Genomic DNA, 18974 nt, shown 5'->3' on the forward strand with positions numbered 1-18974 from the left:
GAAAGTTTCAAACCATGAATACTAGCTTACATAAAGTGCAATGAATAATATATTTTGAATTATAATTTTAAAAAAAGTTTATATGATGACTTTCATAGCTTTGCGTTAAAACTGTTTTTATTGTGTCTCCTCCTAGATGTGTTATAGTCTGGTTGAATGCAGCATCGTTAGATGGCAGCAGTAGCAAGCTTGCTGCAAGACCAGTCGGTTTCTTTTTCCCGCCCATGCGCTGATTCAGAGGATCTCCTCCCTCTCTGTTCATTTACTTTCTTTAAAACTCTGCTTCGTTCTCTCGCCACTAGCGCGCTGTTGTCTATGTGTATTAACTGCTGTAAAGGAGGAATGGATTGACTTTCCTCGACACAAACAATCTCGCATCCTTCTCACAGTTTTCTAGCAGCACATGAGTATGCGTCATTTAAAACTCGATCAACCGAGGTTTTCTTATAGCTGTGAACTTAAAAGTTATCGAATCTTCCTCGAATTTCAAGGCATATATTTCATTTTATATTTACTTTCAAAAGAAGAAAAATGTGAGGAGGACGTTCCTCCCTTCCCTCCCCCGAGGAACCGTCACTGAAATCTATATTACGTTTTGTGAATAAATGCACTTTAATTAGAAAATTAAGTTGAAAGTTTCTGTAATCTGGCAACATCACTACCAACACATTGCTCTTTCTTCCGTAGTTCAGATGTAAGAGGTCAACGAACTCAGGTCTGTCTGTCTGTCTGTCTGTCTTAGTGAACTATCTCCCATCTCCCTTTCTGGCTACAATGTTGCAAGCTGGTGGCATTGGTCAGTGGCTTCAATTTAGTGGTTTTTAAATTAAATTTACACGAAAACTGTCCACGTTATTAAAATACATCAGAGGCTTAAACGATTAGATTTTCTATCAATATGGACAAAATTCACGATCCTACTCGCAACAGTTACCGAATGACAGGGTGTTAAACATTTGGGGGGGGGGGGGACTTTTTTTTTTCTGAGAAAACTAGGGACTTTCCACCAATATGGTATTACAATTTCATGTTACATACAAATGAGCTATTCACTCTGTATATCCATAGGGTTATTTCATTTCCATCCTGTATAACAGTTTAGTAAAATCTAAAGTTCTGTTACTAAATTAACAATACACCACAACAAAGGAAAGATCAAAACATTCATCACCACACATTCAGCAAAGCAATGGAATTTTTTCTAAGCAATCAAAATGTTTAAAACACTATTCAATAAATTGGTGTACCAAGGGAAAAAAATTCGCAATGTTATTATCAACATTTGATAACAATATATAAATGCTTCATCTCTAAAATAATTATCTCAGATCCTGCAACACGTAGGTATTGTTATTCACTGTAAATTTGATTATTCTAAAATATCACTTATAGTAATATTGCAGCAGTATTTCTTTTCCCAGTATCAATAACTTTAGTATACTCTCTAATGATCCCCAAGTTGCAATTACTGTAAGTAGTCAGTATTGTTCAATTCCTTTTAATCATTCTAATACTTTCCAGAAAATCAAAAAACACCCATCAAGGCCCCAAATTATGAATATCCCAACATTCAGCCACTGATTATTTTTCAAATGTGATTGATTAGTGAAGTTCGAATTTGTATGCACAATAAACATACCATTTGCAAAAGTAGTATTATTGGGAAATTATCCATGCACACACGCACGCACGCATGCACGCACGCACGCACGCACACACACACACACACACACACATACACACAATTTATGCAAGGAAGTACATACCAGTATTTGTACTGATATTTATTCATTTTAATGTTCAATTTATTAACAGAGTGGAATCTTGCTTTAAGGTAACGAATACTACAATAAAATGCTTATCATATTGGTGCTAAATTTTTAGTAAATCGATCAACTTTTCGTTTATATATCATCATCATCATCATCATCTGATATGAAAAGAAACATTCTTTAATGACAGAAGTAAAAATGTCACACATCTGCACCAGCAGAGAATGAAATAAATCGAATGGTATGATGCCCATTCTATTACAATTAAATTAACTGCCGCATTAAGAAATAAGGGCTGGATAGTAGAAGAAGAAATCTCCTGTCTAGCTGAAAATGGGTCAACGAGACGAGTAGATATTTTAGCATACAATGCTGACATTAAACAAGGCATCATTGTGAACCCCATGATACGTTTTGAAGTAGAATGTCATCAGTCAGCCGAGGTCCACCTTGAGAAGAAGTCGATCTATGAGCCTACAGTCAACTATTTCAAGCTGAAATATGCCTTAATTCTCGTTGAGGTCTTCGGCTTGCTCATAGGTGCTCGAGGGACTATACCAGCTTTTTTCGAAGAATTTCGATTCCAGTTTGTTCTGCCAACATCTCTGAGGGATGACATTGTGATAATTGTATTAAAAAAATCCTACCAAATCCTAATTAATCACATGGTGCCACATTAATAGCAATTGTAATTTTTCACGCCCTTTTCTTTATTTCCCTTCTTTAAAATTTAATATCTATGTTTACATATGTATAATAATTTTTTTTGAGGATTATACTGAGTCCGTAAGGGCTACCCTCAATGGGGGGGGGGGGCAGTTTACTATTATTATTATTATTATTACATAATTATAATGCATTACATGGGTATTTCAGAATTTGTTTCTGTACGCATATCAAGACTTCACTAATCAATAAATAATAACAAATTGTATTAACCCTTTTTCTCGTCATAAAAAAACTAATTAAATCCTTTATTATAAATATGGCAAAGTGTAATGGGAAACATTTACTCTTTAGTGACATAATCAAACAATTTAACTCTTTAAAGGAAAACTAGTTTTAAAACCAGATAAAGGATTAATACATTTATTTATAATCACATCCATCATTTCCTGCATCATGTCTGCATCCCACGGCTAGCACAAGCTAATTAAATGCGTAAGTTTATGCATAAAAGCAACACTTCAACGAAGCAATCTCTAACGTCCCAGCAATTCCTTTTGCATTTACTATGCTACTTTGTGATGGTACAATAAATTATCAGATGACCTTCATGGCGGACACAAAGACAACTGGATTCTTTCAGTAATAGTAGACTATGTCACAAAACCTCTTTGTGTTTATAAAATTTTATTGCAGCTTGTACTAAAATAATAATTTGCCCTGCTGGACAGTATTTCAGAACACATCTAAAATTCTCTTGTCCGCAACATGAAAAAAGAGTTGTTTATAATATACAAACATGTACTGTTGAAAAATGATATTCTTATAAGAACCAATACCTTACTTGTTACATGTATTTATATAACTGAACAACAAATTTTGTTTTATCAATATTTACATAATAATGTAAAATTAAAATCCCAGAAAATATATAATTCACACGCATTATATAGTGTATTCTGTGAAATCTAATAATCTTTCACCAAAGTGTCTCAATAGTTCTGCATTACTAATGTGTACAATATCACCATTTTACACAGAATTCTACTTGTATGAAGTAATTAGGTATGGAATTAATAAAAATCAGAAAAGAGTTTATGCTATTCTATTTTCCTCATTTCTCTCTAAATTATATCCAAATTGACCTAAAATACTGGTACTCATTTTATGAAAAGCTTAAATAAATATTTAAGAAAAATCGTAATAGGAGCCATTTCTTAAGCATTATTCTAAAAGTATTTTATTAATTCCCTGTTAAATTACTATAAAACAATGTGTTTGTAATTTAGCAAAGATAGTACTGTTAACTGTTTTCAAATAAAACCTAAATAAGTAAACAATAAATTGCACAGGTGTGATAATAGTATAGCTAACAATACTGTGTAAAACAAGCAATACCTATAGCGTGATGGGAGTATAACGGTCTATAGAACCATGTCTGAAACGTCCAGAGCCGTGTCGACTACTTTATCAGTCTCTATCTATATTTAAATCCCGCAAAAGTCATTAAGAATTTACATAAATATTCTTCCATTGTATCTATTAATATTATTTATTGATTTTCGCTTTTCCACACTGATTTGATTTTAGAAATTACAACTCCGATAGAAAAGTAACATTAGTAGCCTTGGGAGCTAGAAACAAATTACGTAATTTTTTATTTTTGCATACTTTATTAATTTTATTTTTCTGCACAATTATTTATAATACTGGACATGCATTTCGCAATTTGCACAAATATAATTTTTCATTTGTCCATTTTTGCGACAATTATTTATTTTATAGCTTAAACCCTGCTTTTAACTGATACATATTCCACATCCCTGTCTATCATTTTCAGTTATCTTGGTTCATGAAGTTATTTTACCTCATCAATCCTGTGTACAAGAGGCTTCAGAGGGCCAGGGCCTACCAGCTGTCTGCTGGCCTCATATCCACATGCTTCAACGGAAGTGAACGATAATTAATCAAGCCAGTAAAGATTTCAACAAGTGCTCATTATGTAATGCTAGTTCAAAGTATGATGTTTTAAACCACGATGCTGCAGCACAAGACATTTTACTTTATTACTATGCTAAATTGATTTATTAAGCAAATTTTCAAGTAAATCTTCTTTGAGTATGTGACAATTACAGCCTACCGAAAATAATTATACTTAAAAGAAGTGAGCAGTAAAAGAATGACTGAAAGAACACACAAGGGGGGTCGAAGGATGTGCCGTGGGCTTACAAAGAGAAAGCAATAGTCCTCCAATCAAATGTACAAAGGCTTAGAGCCTTCTGCCCGTAAGCCCACGACAAATCTGTTTTCGAATTGTCCACAGTCATCCTCTTGTGCTGTAACCTTGAATATATTGAATTCTTGCCTAATGGGAAAGTTGTTGTTGTTTTCTAATGCCAGGCATTTGGGAAAGTAACACAATATCTATCACATGATTGAACTAATATCTAATGCTACAAATATTACATTACAGATACTCTTCTAGACGCATAAGAGCTGTAATGTGAATTTGATGGTGTTCAGTCAAAGGGGGTTAAGTCATTTTTTGTGCAAATGGAATTTTGTTCCCCAGACGAATACAAAAGTTAAATTTTACAAGTGGGTGTGCAAAAAACAAAAGAATGCTAGTATTTGATGTATTATATTTGTGTAGAAAATTAATATGCAATAAGGGTTTTTTTAAGTTTAATTTTCATTCATCTCAAAACTCATTTTTATGACTTATCTCCGTTTACCTAAACACTATCGAATTATGCTCACAAGATGTCCTACCAATTTTGGGGGATTTTTATGATGTCAATCTGAAGAGAAAATAATAACCATCCAAAAATTCCGACGAATGGACCTTAATTTGTGGGATATTTAGCTTTTGAATTTCCCTGTAATCCTTATAAGACGTAATGTAAGGAGGTGAAGTTGGAGGCTGTCCTACAGGACACAGTGACTAAGATGCTGGACTAGTAATCACAGAACCTGATTCATCATCAGTTGTCTGCTGCACGTTACAATGATGTCGAATATGTATGATTCACCTCAAAGCATATTACAGAAAGTATTATTTTTCGAAATGTGAATGAAATTTGTTTTTCGATAAACATTCCGCAATCAAAATGTGATCTTAAAGCAAATGCATTTATAAGATATTCCGTTTGTAGATAGAATTTACGTTTTTCAAGTTTTTATTATGTGTATTATTCATTAAAATATAGAAAGTAGTAAAATGAAGAAATTGGATCATTACCATATCAATATAAAATATGTTGTTGTTTTCTAATGCCAGGCGTTTGACAATAAAGTCATTTGACCTCTTGCACTCCAATATTTTTCAAAGATATTATCATGACCAGCCACTGAAGCACAGATTTTGAGGTGTTCCGAATCCATTTCTTGGTTTGAGTTGCACAATGGGCAGTTAAGGGACTGATATATTCCAATTCTATGCAGGTGTTTGGCCAAACAATCATGGCCAAAATATATAAAATATAAATAGAATACACAAACATAAGTTAATAGTAAAATGCAAAATAAAAATGTCTCTATTTAATAATAACGCCTATTTCTTTACTCTCTACAATAAATTATTTCCATTTCATATTATTAAAAAAATGCAATAGAAAGTTATTAGCAAAATCCAAAATAAAAGGTCTTCTGTTTAATAACGTCATTTATTTTTTTTCATTCTCTATAATAAACGATTTTCATTTCATATATTCAAAAAATATTTTTTGGATAACATTCACTTTTCTATTATTATATTTTAATAATTCCTATTAGAATAAGCTTATTGTTTATTGACGTTGTTGAAGTTTGTATGTACTCACAGGATATTATCTTTCCACGATATTACGATGATAAAATAAATATCATAAAAGAACAATTTATGAACTCTAAAAAAATATAATGAAAGAAGAGAATGAGATTTTTTGTTAGGCTTTTTACACTTTCCAGAGTTTGCCTCTCTAAAGCTCTTTTCTCTCGAAACAGGAGAGCACACTCAGTCAGATAGCCGGCCTGTAGCGAAAGGCAAGAAGATGACAATGGTGTTATGAAAGATTGTAGGACTGGGAAGGAAGTAGATCGTGGCCCTTGTAATTGGTACTATCCCAGCATTTGGCTGGATAGCTGGGAAACCACAAAAAAAATCCAAATCAGAATAACTGGCCCTTAGGATCGAACCCCGGATCTCCCAAATACGAGAAGGAAATGCTAACTTTTATAATACCATGCTCGGCAAAGAATAAGAATAAAAAATATAATTAATTAAAGATAGTATAAATATGTACTCGAGACAGTAGGTTCGAACTATCAACCGTATGATCCATATTCAGCAACCTCTCCACTACACTACATAAAATATAAAATAAAATATCATACTTCTTGAGTAAGATAAGAAAATAAACGTGTCCAAATATATTCTTAGTCGGAAATCTTGTGAATAACCCTCATAACGAGTAAAATGAGACAAAAAATCACATGTCTGTCATTTTAAGTGATTGCTATAAGTTTGCTTTGCTGAACCTTTATAATTTACATTCAGACGTTTAATGCGACTACATATCAAATACATAATTCATGCCTAATATAAAGTGTTACCCTGAAATTGTAGTTGCCTGTGCTCAAAACTCATCATGGAAGCTGCGAGCAGTGTCCACCATCTTGCTGCCGAGAAAGAGATCCATCTTGTTGAAAATCTCCCTAAGGGAGAGACTCCCATCATGATCCATGTCCGACATAACCAACAAAGTTTCTGCTTCTTCACGTGCGTGACGAGGATTCTTCGGATCAATGTACATCTATTAACACACACAATCAACATACATAATTTCACATTTGTTACTGTCCATGTACAATTATCAATTGCGAGATTTGCAAACGAACTGAAATCTTTTGATATGGTCATCCATGTACAGACCTGGAAACAAAATTTGGGCCACCTGAATTTTTCAAGTTACAGTTATAACATACTGCGCATGGTCAGTAAGACTCATGCGCAATATGTTGTAACTCGAACTTGGAAAATTCAGGTAGCCCAAATTTTGTTTCTGGGTCTGTACGGGAAAATTCAGAAGGCCCAAATTTCGTTTCTGGGTCTGTATAAAAGTGAGTGAGTGAGTGAGCAATAGGCCTAAATAAAAAACAAATCAAAAAGAAAGAAAAATAAAAAAATAAAACAGAATAAAGGGAAGTAAAAAAGAAAGAGAGAAAGACAAGGGAAAGAATGAAAAGGAAATACAGAAAGAATACAAATAACGAAGAAAACACAAAAAAAGGAAAACAGAAGAAAGAAAAGAAAAAAAGAAGAAAGTAAGAAACAAATAAAGAAATACAATGGAAAATAAACGGAGAAATAAAGACAAATAACTAAGTAAGAAACGGCAGAAGAAAGACAGGAAAGAAAGAAAAAAAGCAGTAATAAAATTAAGAAAAGAAAATGAGATAAAGGAAGTAGCACAGTGAGATGGAAGAAAAGAAAAAAACGAAACAAAGAAAGAAAAAAAAGTTGGAAAAAAGTAAAGATTTAAAAAGAAAGAGAGAGTAGAGAGAGAATTCCGATCAGGCCTCACTACAGCTCTTTAGCTTGCATCTTGAAAGGTCAATAGTTTATTGGCAAATATTGTGAGATTTGTAATGAATGGAGCAGATATGTTTTAAGTTTTCCCCAAATATTTCACTCTTCTTGCCATTATTTCACTGTTACTCCTGTAATCATCAAAATCATCAGCTCATCAATCTTAACAATCTCTGTAGGTTTGTTAAATAACAAATTACCTTCATATTCAATAATAATTCGCATCTAAACTATACAAATACAGACTCCTTAAAAAGCATATTTATTTTTAAGTACCCTAAGTTAAATCTTTAGATAAGCTATCATCATTCTCAAACGATCGTAATCAGTCTCTGGACAAACACCAAACACCTAAGAGAATGTCAATATATCAGTATAAAAAGCTGACAAATAATAACCATGGACTTAAGTGTGAAGACTATAAACAGGAGATTCATACTCTACATTGGGCTGAAGTGACAACACAAGAAACGAACAGTTACTTACCAGCAATTCTTTTCTATCCGCCTTGCCATCATGGTTATTGTCTATCACGTTTCGAAATTCTTTTCTCCTCTCTTCTTCTCCCTGAGTGAGTGTTTCACCTTCTTTCTCCCCATCCCCTTCTGTTTGGAGACTGGAGAATTCATCTTCCGTCAGAAAATCATCTCCATCACGGTCTGTAACACAAATATTCCGCACGTAGACACAACAATGTGCTATTGTAATTTGACAATGTCATTAGCTTTTGCTATAACGACAGCTAATAAATACAATACAATACTAAAATGCAGGTTCCACAAATTACAATTCTTTGAAGAAAGTCTCACCGAATTTGTCAAAGAGTTCGTCCACCAGAGTTAATATCGTAGCATGGCTCGACTCTGGATGGCGGAAGGCAAGGAACTCATCAAGGGTGAGATGATCTGGATCACTGCGTGCAGCTTCTGACCACGATGCTCGGTCACGCATGATTGCTTCTGCAACAAACATCAAGCATGCCTTCCTATTGCCAGTATAGGAAAACAGACACCATAACCACAACATTTTCAATTCGACATAACTCTCCACAGATACACATCATGCACTGCATGGCCCGCCAAAGTGGTGTGCAGTCCTGCCATCTATCCGCAATATACGGAACCCGAATCACGTAAGTGAAGTGGATACACACACACATTTTCAATTTGTATGACAGATTTTATTTTTATAAGCCTATTAATAAATATAATTAGTTAGGAGGCTGGTGGGAAAAAGACCTTTGAGGAGACCGAGACATAAATGGAAGGATAATATTAATATATATACATCTTCAGTACACAACTTTTAACACTATATCACTTCGGAATATGTATTATATATCTTTCTCGTGTTAGATTTTACCATACATGGTTAATATGTTTCGGCCTGTTATTGGCCATCTTCAGAACTGGTTATTGCTGGTCTTGGCGCCTTTTGTTTTGTTTCCTGTGGGGGTGTGTTTGTGTAGTGTAATGTGGAGTCAAAGAGTGTGTGTGTTCTGAAATTGAGTTGTGTGTTGAGAATTTCATTTGGATGTGTTTTTGTGTGTCTGTATATTTCGTATTGTTCTAGTGTGTTTATTTAGTTTCTGGCTTTTTGGTTGGATGTGTAGAATTTCCATGTCTGTATTGATGTCTCTGTATGTGTGGCTAGTATTTGTGATGTGTTCTGCATATGTGGAAGTGTTTTGTAATTCTGTTATGGCTGTGATGTGTTCTTTGTAACGTGTTTGAAATAATCTGCCTGTCTGTCCTATGTAAAAGTTGTTGCAGGTGTTACATTTGAGTTTGTATAAGCCTGTGAGGTTGTATTTGTTTGTTTGTGTTGTTTGTGTGTTGAAATGTTCTTGTAGAGTATTATTTGTTCTGTATGCGATGTTGTAATTTAATTTCTTGAATGAGGTTGCAATCTTGTGTGTTTTCGTATGATAGTGTGATGTATTTTTTCTGTTCGTGTGTTTGTGTTGTATTCTTATGTTTTTTGTGGTTATGTTCTTTCGTATTATGTTATTTATTATGTTGGTGTTGTATCCGTTTTCTTGTGCTATGTATTTGATTGTGTTTAGCTCTTCTTTGTAATCATGTTGGTTCATTGGTATGTTGAGTAGTCTGTGTACCATTGTTCGGAATGCAGCTTGTTTGTGATGTGTTGGGTGGTTGGATGCGTTGTATATGTGTTTTGTTGTTGTTGTTGTAGGTTTTCTGTAGACTTTGAATGTGTGTTTGTTGTCGACTTTTGTTATTGTGATGTCTAAAAAATTTATGGATTTGTTTTTTCAATATCTAATGTGTAGTGTAGCTTTGGGTGTATTTTGTTTATGTGTTGATGCAGGTTTTGGATCTGTCTTTTGTTTTCTTTATATAGTATTAGTATGTCATCTACGTATCTGTGCCAATATGATGTTGTCTGCGTGTTTGTTGTTGTCTTTGTTTAGTATGTATATCTGTTCTATGTAGTGTATGAATATTTCTACTAGTATACTGGAAATGGGTGATCCCATGGGTAGACCTTCGGTTTCAGTGTAATATTTGTTATTGCATGTGAAGTAGTTTTGTTTTGTGATGATGTCTGTGATGTGGAATTCTCAATACACAACTCAATTTCAGAACACACGCACTCTTTGACTCCACATTACACTACACAAACACACCCCACAGGAAACAAAACAAAAGGCGCCAAGACCAGCAACAACCAGTTCTGAAGAAGGCCAATAACAGGCCGAAACATGTTAACCAGGTACGGTAAAACCTAACACAAGAAAGACATATAATACATATTCCGAAGATATGAATTTGAGAGAGATGGGATATGATGGTAGTGACTGGATTAATCTTACGATGAAAGAGTAATGGAACGGAGAAAAATTCTCTCTGGCGCCGGGACTTGAACCCGGGTTTTCAGCTCTACGTGCTGATGCTTTATCCACTAAGCCACACCGGATACAACCCCGGCGTCGAACAGAATTGTCTCTGATTGAGTTCCAACTCTTGGGTTCCCTCTAGTGGCCGCCCTCTGCACTACGTCATAGATGTCTATGAACATAGGACCGAAGTCCACACATGTGCTGAGGTGCACTCGTTATGAGTGACTAGTTGGCCGGGATCCGACGGAATAAGCGCCGTCTTAAATCACTTCGTGATTTACGCATATCATATATTATTTCAATGTACTTCGGTACATTGAAATAATATATGGATTAATCTTGCTCAGGATAGGGATCAATGGCAGGTTTATGTGAGATCGGCAATGAACCTCCGGGTTCCTTAAAAGCTGTAAGTACAAGACATATATTAATTATGTGACAACTTATACACATTCATTCTCAAAGTAATCTCCCCATCCACTAAGCACATCTCCTAGCATTAGTAAAATTTTATCATTTGTGAAAAATATTTTCTGGGATAGATTAAAACCACAATCTAGTATATACAGTCACGAAGCTTAAGTTTATGAGGGTACTAGAAACAATAGACTGTGCAGGTACTATTTCGCATTGTCTGTGATGAGGCGATAGTAGCGATCCTAGTGGTTAGAAACTATCTATGGATGCATATTTACTATGTATTGAGCTTCGTGACTGTATATACTACACTGTGCTAAAACTTTACTTTGTATCTGTGGTAAATTCTTGTGCTGAAAATTATCTACGCACAAACAGTTCGTCCTTCATATGGGAAAATAGGTAGAAATGAATTACAGGGTCATAAGTCTGAAGAGTATGGAGCTTTCAAGCACTTTCAGAGTTTTGGTTACCATGTTGCATTCCTTTGGACAAAATTGATAGAACGGATTTTAAATACATACGGTATTTGAAAGAAAATTCACTTACCTTTCATAGACCTATTTAATCCTTTATGCTTCTTGTCATGGTTCTCTGCGTATTCTTTACTGAAACCTTTCTGCTGGAGGAAGTAGGAATGGTATTCGTCCCAGGATATCATACCTGAATGGTATCAATAACATAATTACACTATCAATATTCATTTGACATTTCCACGTACACAAAGAAGTACTTTGTTCTTTCCCAATTTTATTTCATATATAACTTAAAGCCCACTGATTTTCATAAGCATTACTACGGGTGAGTTTCGTCTTATCGATAATTTCATGAGCACAGAGCAAAGCGAAGCACAAGGAAAATTATCCGAAAAGATGAAACCACAAGTGATATTTGCTAAGACTATTTCGTGAATTGAATATTAATAAAATAAAAACTATAACATATTTTTACTCAATTTAATTTACTTGTATATCGAATGTCATACATTGGGATGCATGATTAAGATAATGACTTACCATTTCTGGGATTATTATCTATAACAACAAACAGCCCAAAATTTTCTCTTAAAGCTTCATTGATATGTTCCTGGGTTTTTTTGTTGATCCATTCCGACAGCTCCTGCAAGCTGAGTAGATCATTTTCATTGGTATCAGCCCTGGAAGGAAAAAAAAAATTAAGCAGGTAAAGAATAAAAATATATTGGGTCAATCTAGAGCCTCCACCAACCACTGAACGAATATTGCACACTATTATCACTGCCAATGTGGCGCTATAAACCAATTTTCAATACTTTTATCACAACCACAACAACAATTATTATGAAAGTCGCCATTGCTCGAATTAGTAGTATTAGTACGATCCACTAGATGATCCACTTGGCAGAGCCTGCAATACATAAAAACGAAATGATACTAAATGTGAGGTATGTTACTACAGGTGTGTAGTATTATGTGACAGGTTAGGTTAAGTTTGATTAGGTGTGTATTATGTGACAGGTTAGGTTAGATTTGATTAGGTGTTTAGTATTATGAGAAAGGTTAGGTTTGGTTTGATTAAGTATTATTACTATGTTGGCAAGACTGAAACCCACTGTTACATTAAAGAAATATGGCGGTATTCTTCGTTCAAGCACGACGATTTTCGTATATAAGTAAGGTACGTATTTAGGGCGGGTCAGGTGGGCTTACAGCTCTCCCAGTGATCACATCAATTTCTACTAATCAGTACTATAAATACAAGGCATTTTCAAGGTATTTTTTATTTATTTATTAGTGGCTGGGACAGAAGAAAGATTCACCATATATTATACAACAGTAATATGTATTTAATTCACAGTTTTCATTGCCCATATTTATACAAAGTAGTTTTCACTATTTCAAACATAAGACATCTAAATCAAAATGTAGAAAACTGCTTGATAACAGAGGCGTACCAAGGGGGAGGGGAGGGGGGGGGGGAATTACCGGGTTTGTACCTTTGAACTTATATAAAAAATCATTTTCCCTTCTCTAATTTTTCACTATCATAGTAACAAAATCTACATCGACATACGGCATAGTCCTTCTACCCTTTCTTCAACATATTCATCATGCCAGTTTCATTCTTCATCCTTGGTGAGTTCCATTTCTATTATTATGTTTGAACTAAATTTATTTCAATATATTTTATTGTTTACATGGATTTTCCTGTTATGTGAAGTGTCTTACCTGTCATATACAAATAACTGTTGATTAATGTATGACTTGAGGCTTTTCCGGCATTTGATGTAGAATAACTCTTCTCAGGTTCTCAGCCAGAGACCCACATCGAGTGCACACAAACTCTGTGTGACTTGGAATTGGATCGATATCCGGCCCCGGAACAATTTTTCCCTTGAAATTATTCAAATCTGCTTTACAGGAAACTTCACCTGAAAGACTAGATTTGCATAATATATACGTCACTGTGTATGTTAACAGAAAACCACAATTCCAAGTCACACAGAGTTTGTGTGCACTCGATGTGGGTCTCTGGCGTTTCGTCAGCCCACGCGAGTTGTGTGGATATAAAGGGAAAAGTTGAGACGGTGTCGGGTGGAGTTCCCGGGTAGCTCAGTTGGGAGAACGCTGGTACGTTCAACCAGAGGTCCCGAGATCGATACCCGGCCCCGGAACAATTTTTCCCTTGAAATTATTCAGGAGAAATGTTGTTCCACATGCTGGTATCTTCATGTATCATTTAATCATTTAAAATTTTCAACAATTTTGAAAAACTTTCTTCAATCATTCTGAAATAATTAAAAAACTTGGTTTCATCATCTTTCAGTTTTTTAAGTAATAGGCTACATTGAATACACCAAATTTAAAATGCTCCTGCATTAATGGATGAATCCAGTACCTTCTACGTCGACGCTCTGTTAGTTTTCTTGTAGAAATAATATAGTGCTATAAGCATGCTGAGATCTTAGTCATAGAGTGATGCAGATCACAACTGCTGGTGTGTTATCTGCCATATCATGGACAAGACCACCTGTTTGCTCAAAGGGTCCAGTAAAATGATCATTCCAACAGGAATTCTTGTCATGGACAAGCGCCACCTAGTCTAGCAGTGGCAGTTAGTGAAGTCAGTCACAGTGGGGTTTAGCTATGAAAAATCGAAATAAACACAAAGAAATTTAGAATGACGAGTCATGCAATGTTTGTAGCAACTCAAGTAATGAAATGGAACTAGTCAGACAAGTGGAAATAAAAGAATTTTAAATTATTTCCATGGATAGGATAGAAATCCACGCATTATGCATCATTGTCAATTGGTTTTCAGTAATCAAGCTTTGTCTTATGCAGTACTCGAAGTGGGAGGAAATTTTTCGCTTTGAAAACAGCAGTGATTTGATATTATATTCTGTCTCATTCAAACAAAAAGAAAAAACTAGGATTTTTTTTTTTCTACACAAACCAACTGTCCTTTCTGAAAAGATATAGGCTAACTCTTCATTAAAACTCGATTTGATCTACTTTTGCTACTGGTATATAATGCAAAGTTTGTACTATGCCTATTCGTTGGGCTGTTATATGATAAACTTAGAAATCTTTAATCAATGAATGCCCAGGAGTACTTGAGTCTTTAGGTATGAAACCCACCCCTTTAACTTCACTCTCTACCATTCAAATTTTCTTCCTCTTCTTTGCCTTTGAAACAACTAGGCCTATCATGCCATGCTATGAGGAACAAAAAAATGTATGGCTCTAACAGTTTCTTTACATACCACAGACTGAACGATTTTTTTATTCTCAAATAACTTAAAAGAGCGCAGAGACATTCCTTAAATTGTATTACTATCACCATTAGGCCTACTTCATTGTTGCGAAAATTGAGTTTAAAAACAGGACAAAATTACAGTACTACGAAATATGGTACCAAAGAGCAATAGCACAGTACAAATTACTGAACATCAAACAAAATGTCAAAGATACAAAACAAAAAAAAAATGAGAGCTGAATTACTAACATTGAGACAAACAGAAACAATAGGAAAAGCCATCTATCACGAATTAAAGACAATCGACTATGGTAAATAGATCTTAATTAAATAGGCTACCAATCAAAAGGACGAAACATACCAGAACCTCTACAAAACAGATGAATGGTCAATTCTGTCTAATTGTTCAATTGCTGATGCTGATGACCAGGTAAATCGCTTCATTTTTGTCAACTTATGTCGACAATTAAACATAAATTAATTTCTCGAACTTGTATCATCAACTGTGTTAGATTAACCGCTACTGTACTTCTTTTGGATAGCCTACTTTTACATATAGGTACTACAAATAGATTTAGGTTCATAAAACAACAAAAAGCACTCACTTGCGAAATATGTCCTCTAACAATGTCTTCGGGTCCTCGACCTGCGGCCCATCTTTCACATCTCCTACTATTCCGTCCTTGCGGAAGTTCGTGTTAATGTCCCCTTGTCTTTCTAACCGAGCTGCATCTAAATGATTTGGCAGTTTTTCCACTTCTTTTCGTGAGTACATTGGAACAATTTTCTTTGGTAAAGATTTAAGTGGTAATGACAACAACCACGTCACACCGAACAGACTTATGTATAACAGAAGTGGCACAGCAAATGACCATCGCTGACAGCAGATTGATGCTTTCCTTCTGCAATGAATCATGTCTGTACACTAGCATACTAATAAATAAATGGACCGAATGAAGACTGGACGTAATATTGCCTTATATTATATGGATGTCCTGTTACAAATAGTTCGTAGTTACATCTGCTTGACGTAAGAGTTTAAAACCACGTTTTCCATGCGGTGAAATTAAACACGTCAGATGTAGGTTTTGGGGGCAGGGACTGGATTGACTCCCGGCCCCATATTCCTCCTCACAAATTACATACTGAACTCTTAGACGAAATGTTACTCATGATGGACCTATTTCTTAAAATACACTTGCCAACATTCATGAACGGGATTAGAACATGCGCCACAAAATATATACAACTTGACAGCTGCTACTAAAAATTCATTTTCCGCCATTCTCATCTCTGGCAGTGCGGCCAACAAACATAAGATAATTTCTCAATTCATTCCCTCTTGAGTATTGTAATTTCAAAGTAGTCTTTGGTAATTTCCCTTAATGTAATGTTATATTTTCAAACATATGATGCATCAGTAAGAAAATAACATTATTATGTCAGACTTTCGCCGAAATATCTTTATTTGTTGATAAAGAAATGCTTCTTTTTTCAACATATGACATCAAAACTTATTAGCATGAAATTACTCTACTCATCGTATTACGTATGAATACGGCTGTCACCTCACCTCAACTCACCACATCTCGCCAAAAAATTGTAAAAAAAATTGAAATAGAAATTGCAAAAAAAAAATTGTAATTGTAATCTTGTAAAATTTTGACTTGTTCCACATCTTAAAGCTTCATTGCTAATGTAAGATCTATGGAATGCAATAAATGAAATGAAATGAAAAAGTGCTGTAACTTACTGCTTCATCCTAACAAGATTTAGAAATGCCCTTTGTACTTGAACTATGCGTACGACGAATTTTATCAAGTTTCACGTATTTCCCAAATATCTTATAATTAGATTCCAAGCATTCTTACTCACTCGTATGTCATTGAACCCAAAAAAAGATCTCCTTATCAGGTACTAGTCCACTTTTTTATAGAAGGTTCACAATTATTCCACTGTTGTAATTTTCTACATACTCCTTTAACAGCATTATTTTAACACCATAAACATGAGTATAATATTCATAATAAAGAAAAACTAGACATACCATATTGCAGACTAGGTACCGGTATCTAAAGTTAAGAGTACCGGCACCAGTAGTCCTTATCTTGAGCTGTAAAATGTTCAACATGTTACAGATCTCGGATTTTATCTCTGCCGGTGAATAACAGTTGGGATTCGAGCGCTTGTCATTATTGAGGTTGTTAACTAACTTACTAGTACAACCGCTACTTTCCCTCTTCCTCTCCACCACAGTCATGATGTCGCCCACCGGCAGAGATAAAATCCGAGATCTGGACCACAAGAAGCATAGGATCTGTCACTAGATAGATTCAAAGTAAAAGTGAAAACGTGACTTCTTAGACATGCGTTCTATTCTGTGCAAGAATATTTTGAATTAGAATATCAATCTCTAGAAGTTTTTTAGGTTTCTTTCTCTCAGTTTTATTATTATTATTATTATTATTATTATTTTTATAATACATGAGGAATTTCTCATAAATTATTACTAAGTTAATTCTCGTCTTACTGTAATTATGTAAACAGAGTACTGTATCAAATATTATTTGGGATCAGTAGCCTATGTTATAATTTTCATCTAGATGATATAAGCCTAATTTTGATTATCTTGACTCTTAATTGTAAACCATAAGGAGTATTTGGGATCAGTTTGTTTCATCTTTAGTGGTGTATGTAATATAATAGTATTTTATATTTTATTTTGATAATTTTAAACTTGTACTGTATTTTGACAATGTCAGTAGCTTTTGCTATAGCTAATAAATACTGTACCTACTATACCACTGTAAAATGGGGTGAATAGGGACAAAGTTTTATTATTTTTTATTTCTTTATGTCAAGATGAAATATAATAATAAAAGTATTTATGTTTTCATTCATCACTGGTTTGTAACTTTATTCTCATTTCATATCGTAGACTACATAGTTTAAAAAGTTACATAAATAAAGAACTTCCTATGTTTTTACAACCTCGAGAGAAACTTTTGTAACTGTCTGTCTGTCTGGCTGCTGTTTGTCTATCATATATATTTCCAAATAGCAGGTTTTGATTTTACTTAGCAGTACAAACTTGTTCTCCATCCTATTTTTTGCTTTTCGGTATATTTTAATAAATGTTCAGTATTCTTCACATATTCAGAATATCTACATATTCTAGTTCCTATATTATACTGGGTGTTCAGTTCAAAATGTGTCTTGGCTCGCTGCATGCCGTCATGTGGCTAGCTGATGAGCCTAGAGAATTCAATCTTCCTACACTTCCGCATCTAAGAGGCAGAGAAGTTGGCTAGCAAGTACGGCGTTCATTCTGAAGAGTACGTGCCGATACGTACAGTAACGCCGGTAGTGGCAGGAATGTGAACTGTTTGGAAATACGTACTGTCGAGATATGGGGAGAGGGTTAAGACGATTACTTACGTATTTGTTGACATTAACTTCTACGGTCAACATGGACACGGAGCATTTGATTTGTGTTGTGGAATGTTACCATACGCAACCGATGATAACAAATACCCTGCGTACGACTTGCCGGCGTAAAACACAGTTCGAAAGAGGTTATGGTAGCACACAGACCGTACAGACCGCCATCTGTTGCTACGACGTTCAAGTTATACCGTACACATTCTCAAGTTCAGATTGAAGAACGCCTTAAATAATAAGGCAACTTCTCTAACATATAAACTGAAACTCGCTTCAAATCGGTGACCCAACAACAGTGACGTCATGACACACTTTGAAATGAACACCCAGTAGTATTTTGATGTTGATAATTTTATAGATTCTTGATCTTCATCGTCTTCTAGGTGAATGGCCAAATTAAAATATGAAATCAGCCACATAATTCTTGTAAAATATATTTTGAACGTGCGTGAAGTACTTTGTACGTTATGAAAGAATTAAGTTGTAGTTAAAAAGTACCTAATGCTAC

At 34.6% G+C, this 18974-nt stretch overlaps 1 protein-coding gene across 1 annotated transcript; it reads right to left on the reverse strand.

Moving 5' to 3' along the window:
• Nucleotides 1-5747: 5747 nt before the first annotated feature.
• myd (stromal cell derived factor mayday) lies at nt 5748-16300 on the reverse strand. The gene is made up of 6 exons (XM_069834274.1): nt 15631-16300; nt 12304-12443; nt 11837-11950; nt 8817-8966; nt 8494-8666; nt 5748-7231 (listed from the first exon to the last, which is right to left on the reverse strand). The coding sequence occupies exons 1-6, from the start codon at nt 15939-15941 to the stop codon at nt 7055-7057; spliced, it is 1065 nt and encodes a 354-aa protein (XP_069690375.1). The 5' UTR covers nt 15942-16300; the 3' UTR covers nt 5748-7054.
• Between the last annotated feature and the right edge of the window lie 2674 nt (nt 16301-18974).

The sequence above is a fragment of the Periplaneta americana genome, chromosome 9, assembly GCF_040183065.1.
Source record: "Periplaneta americana isolate PAMFEO1 chromosome 9, P.americana_PAMFEO1_priV1, whole genome shotgun sequence".
Taxonomy (NCBI): domain Eukaryota; kingdom Metazoa; phylum Arthropoda; class Insecta; order Blattodea; family Blattidae; genus Periplaneta; species Periplaneta americana.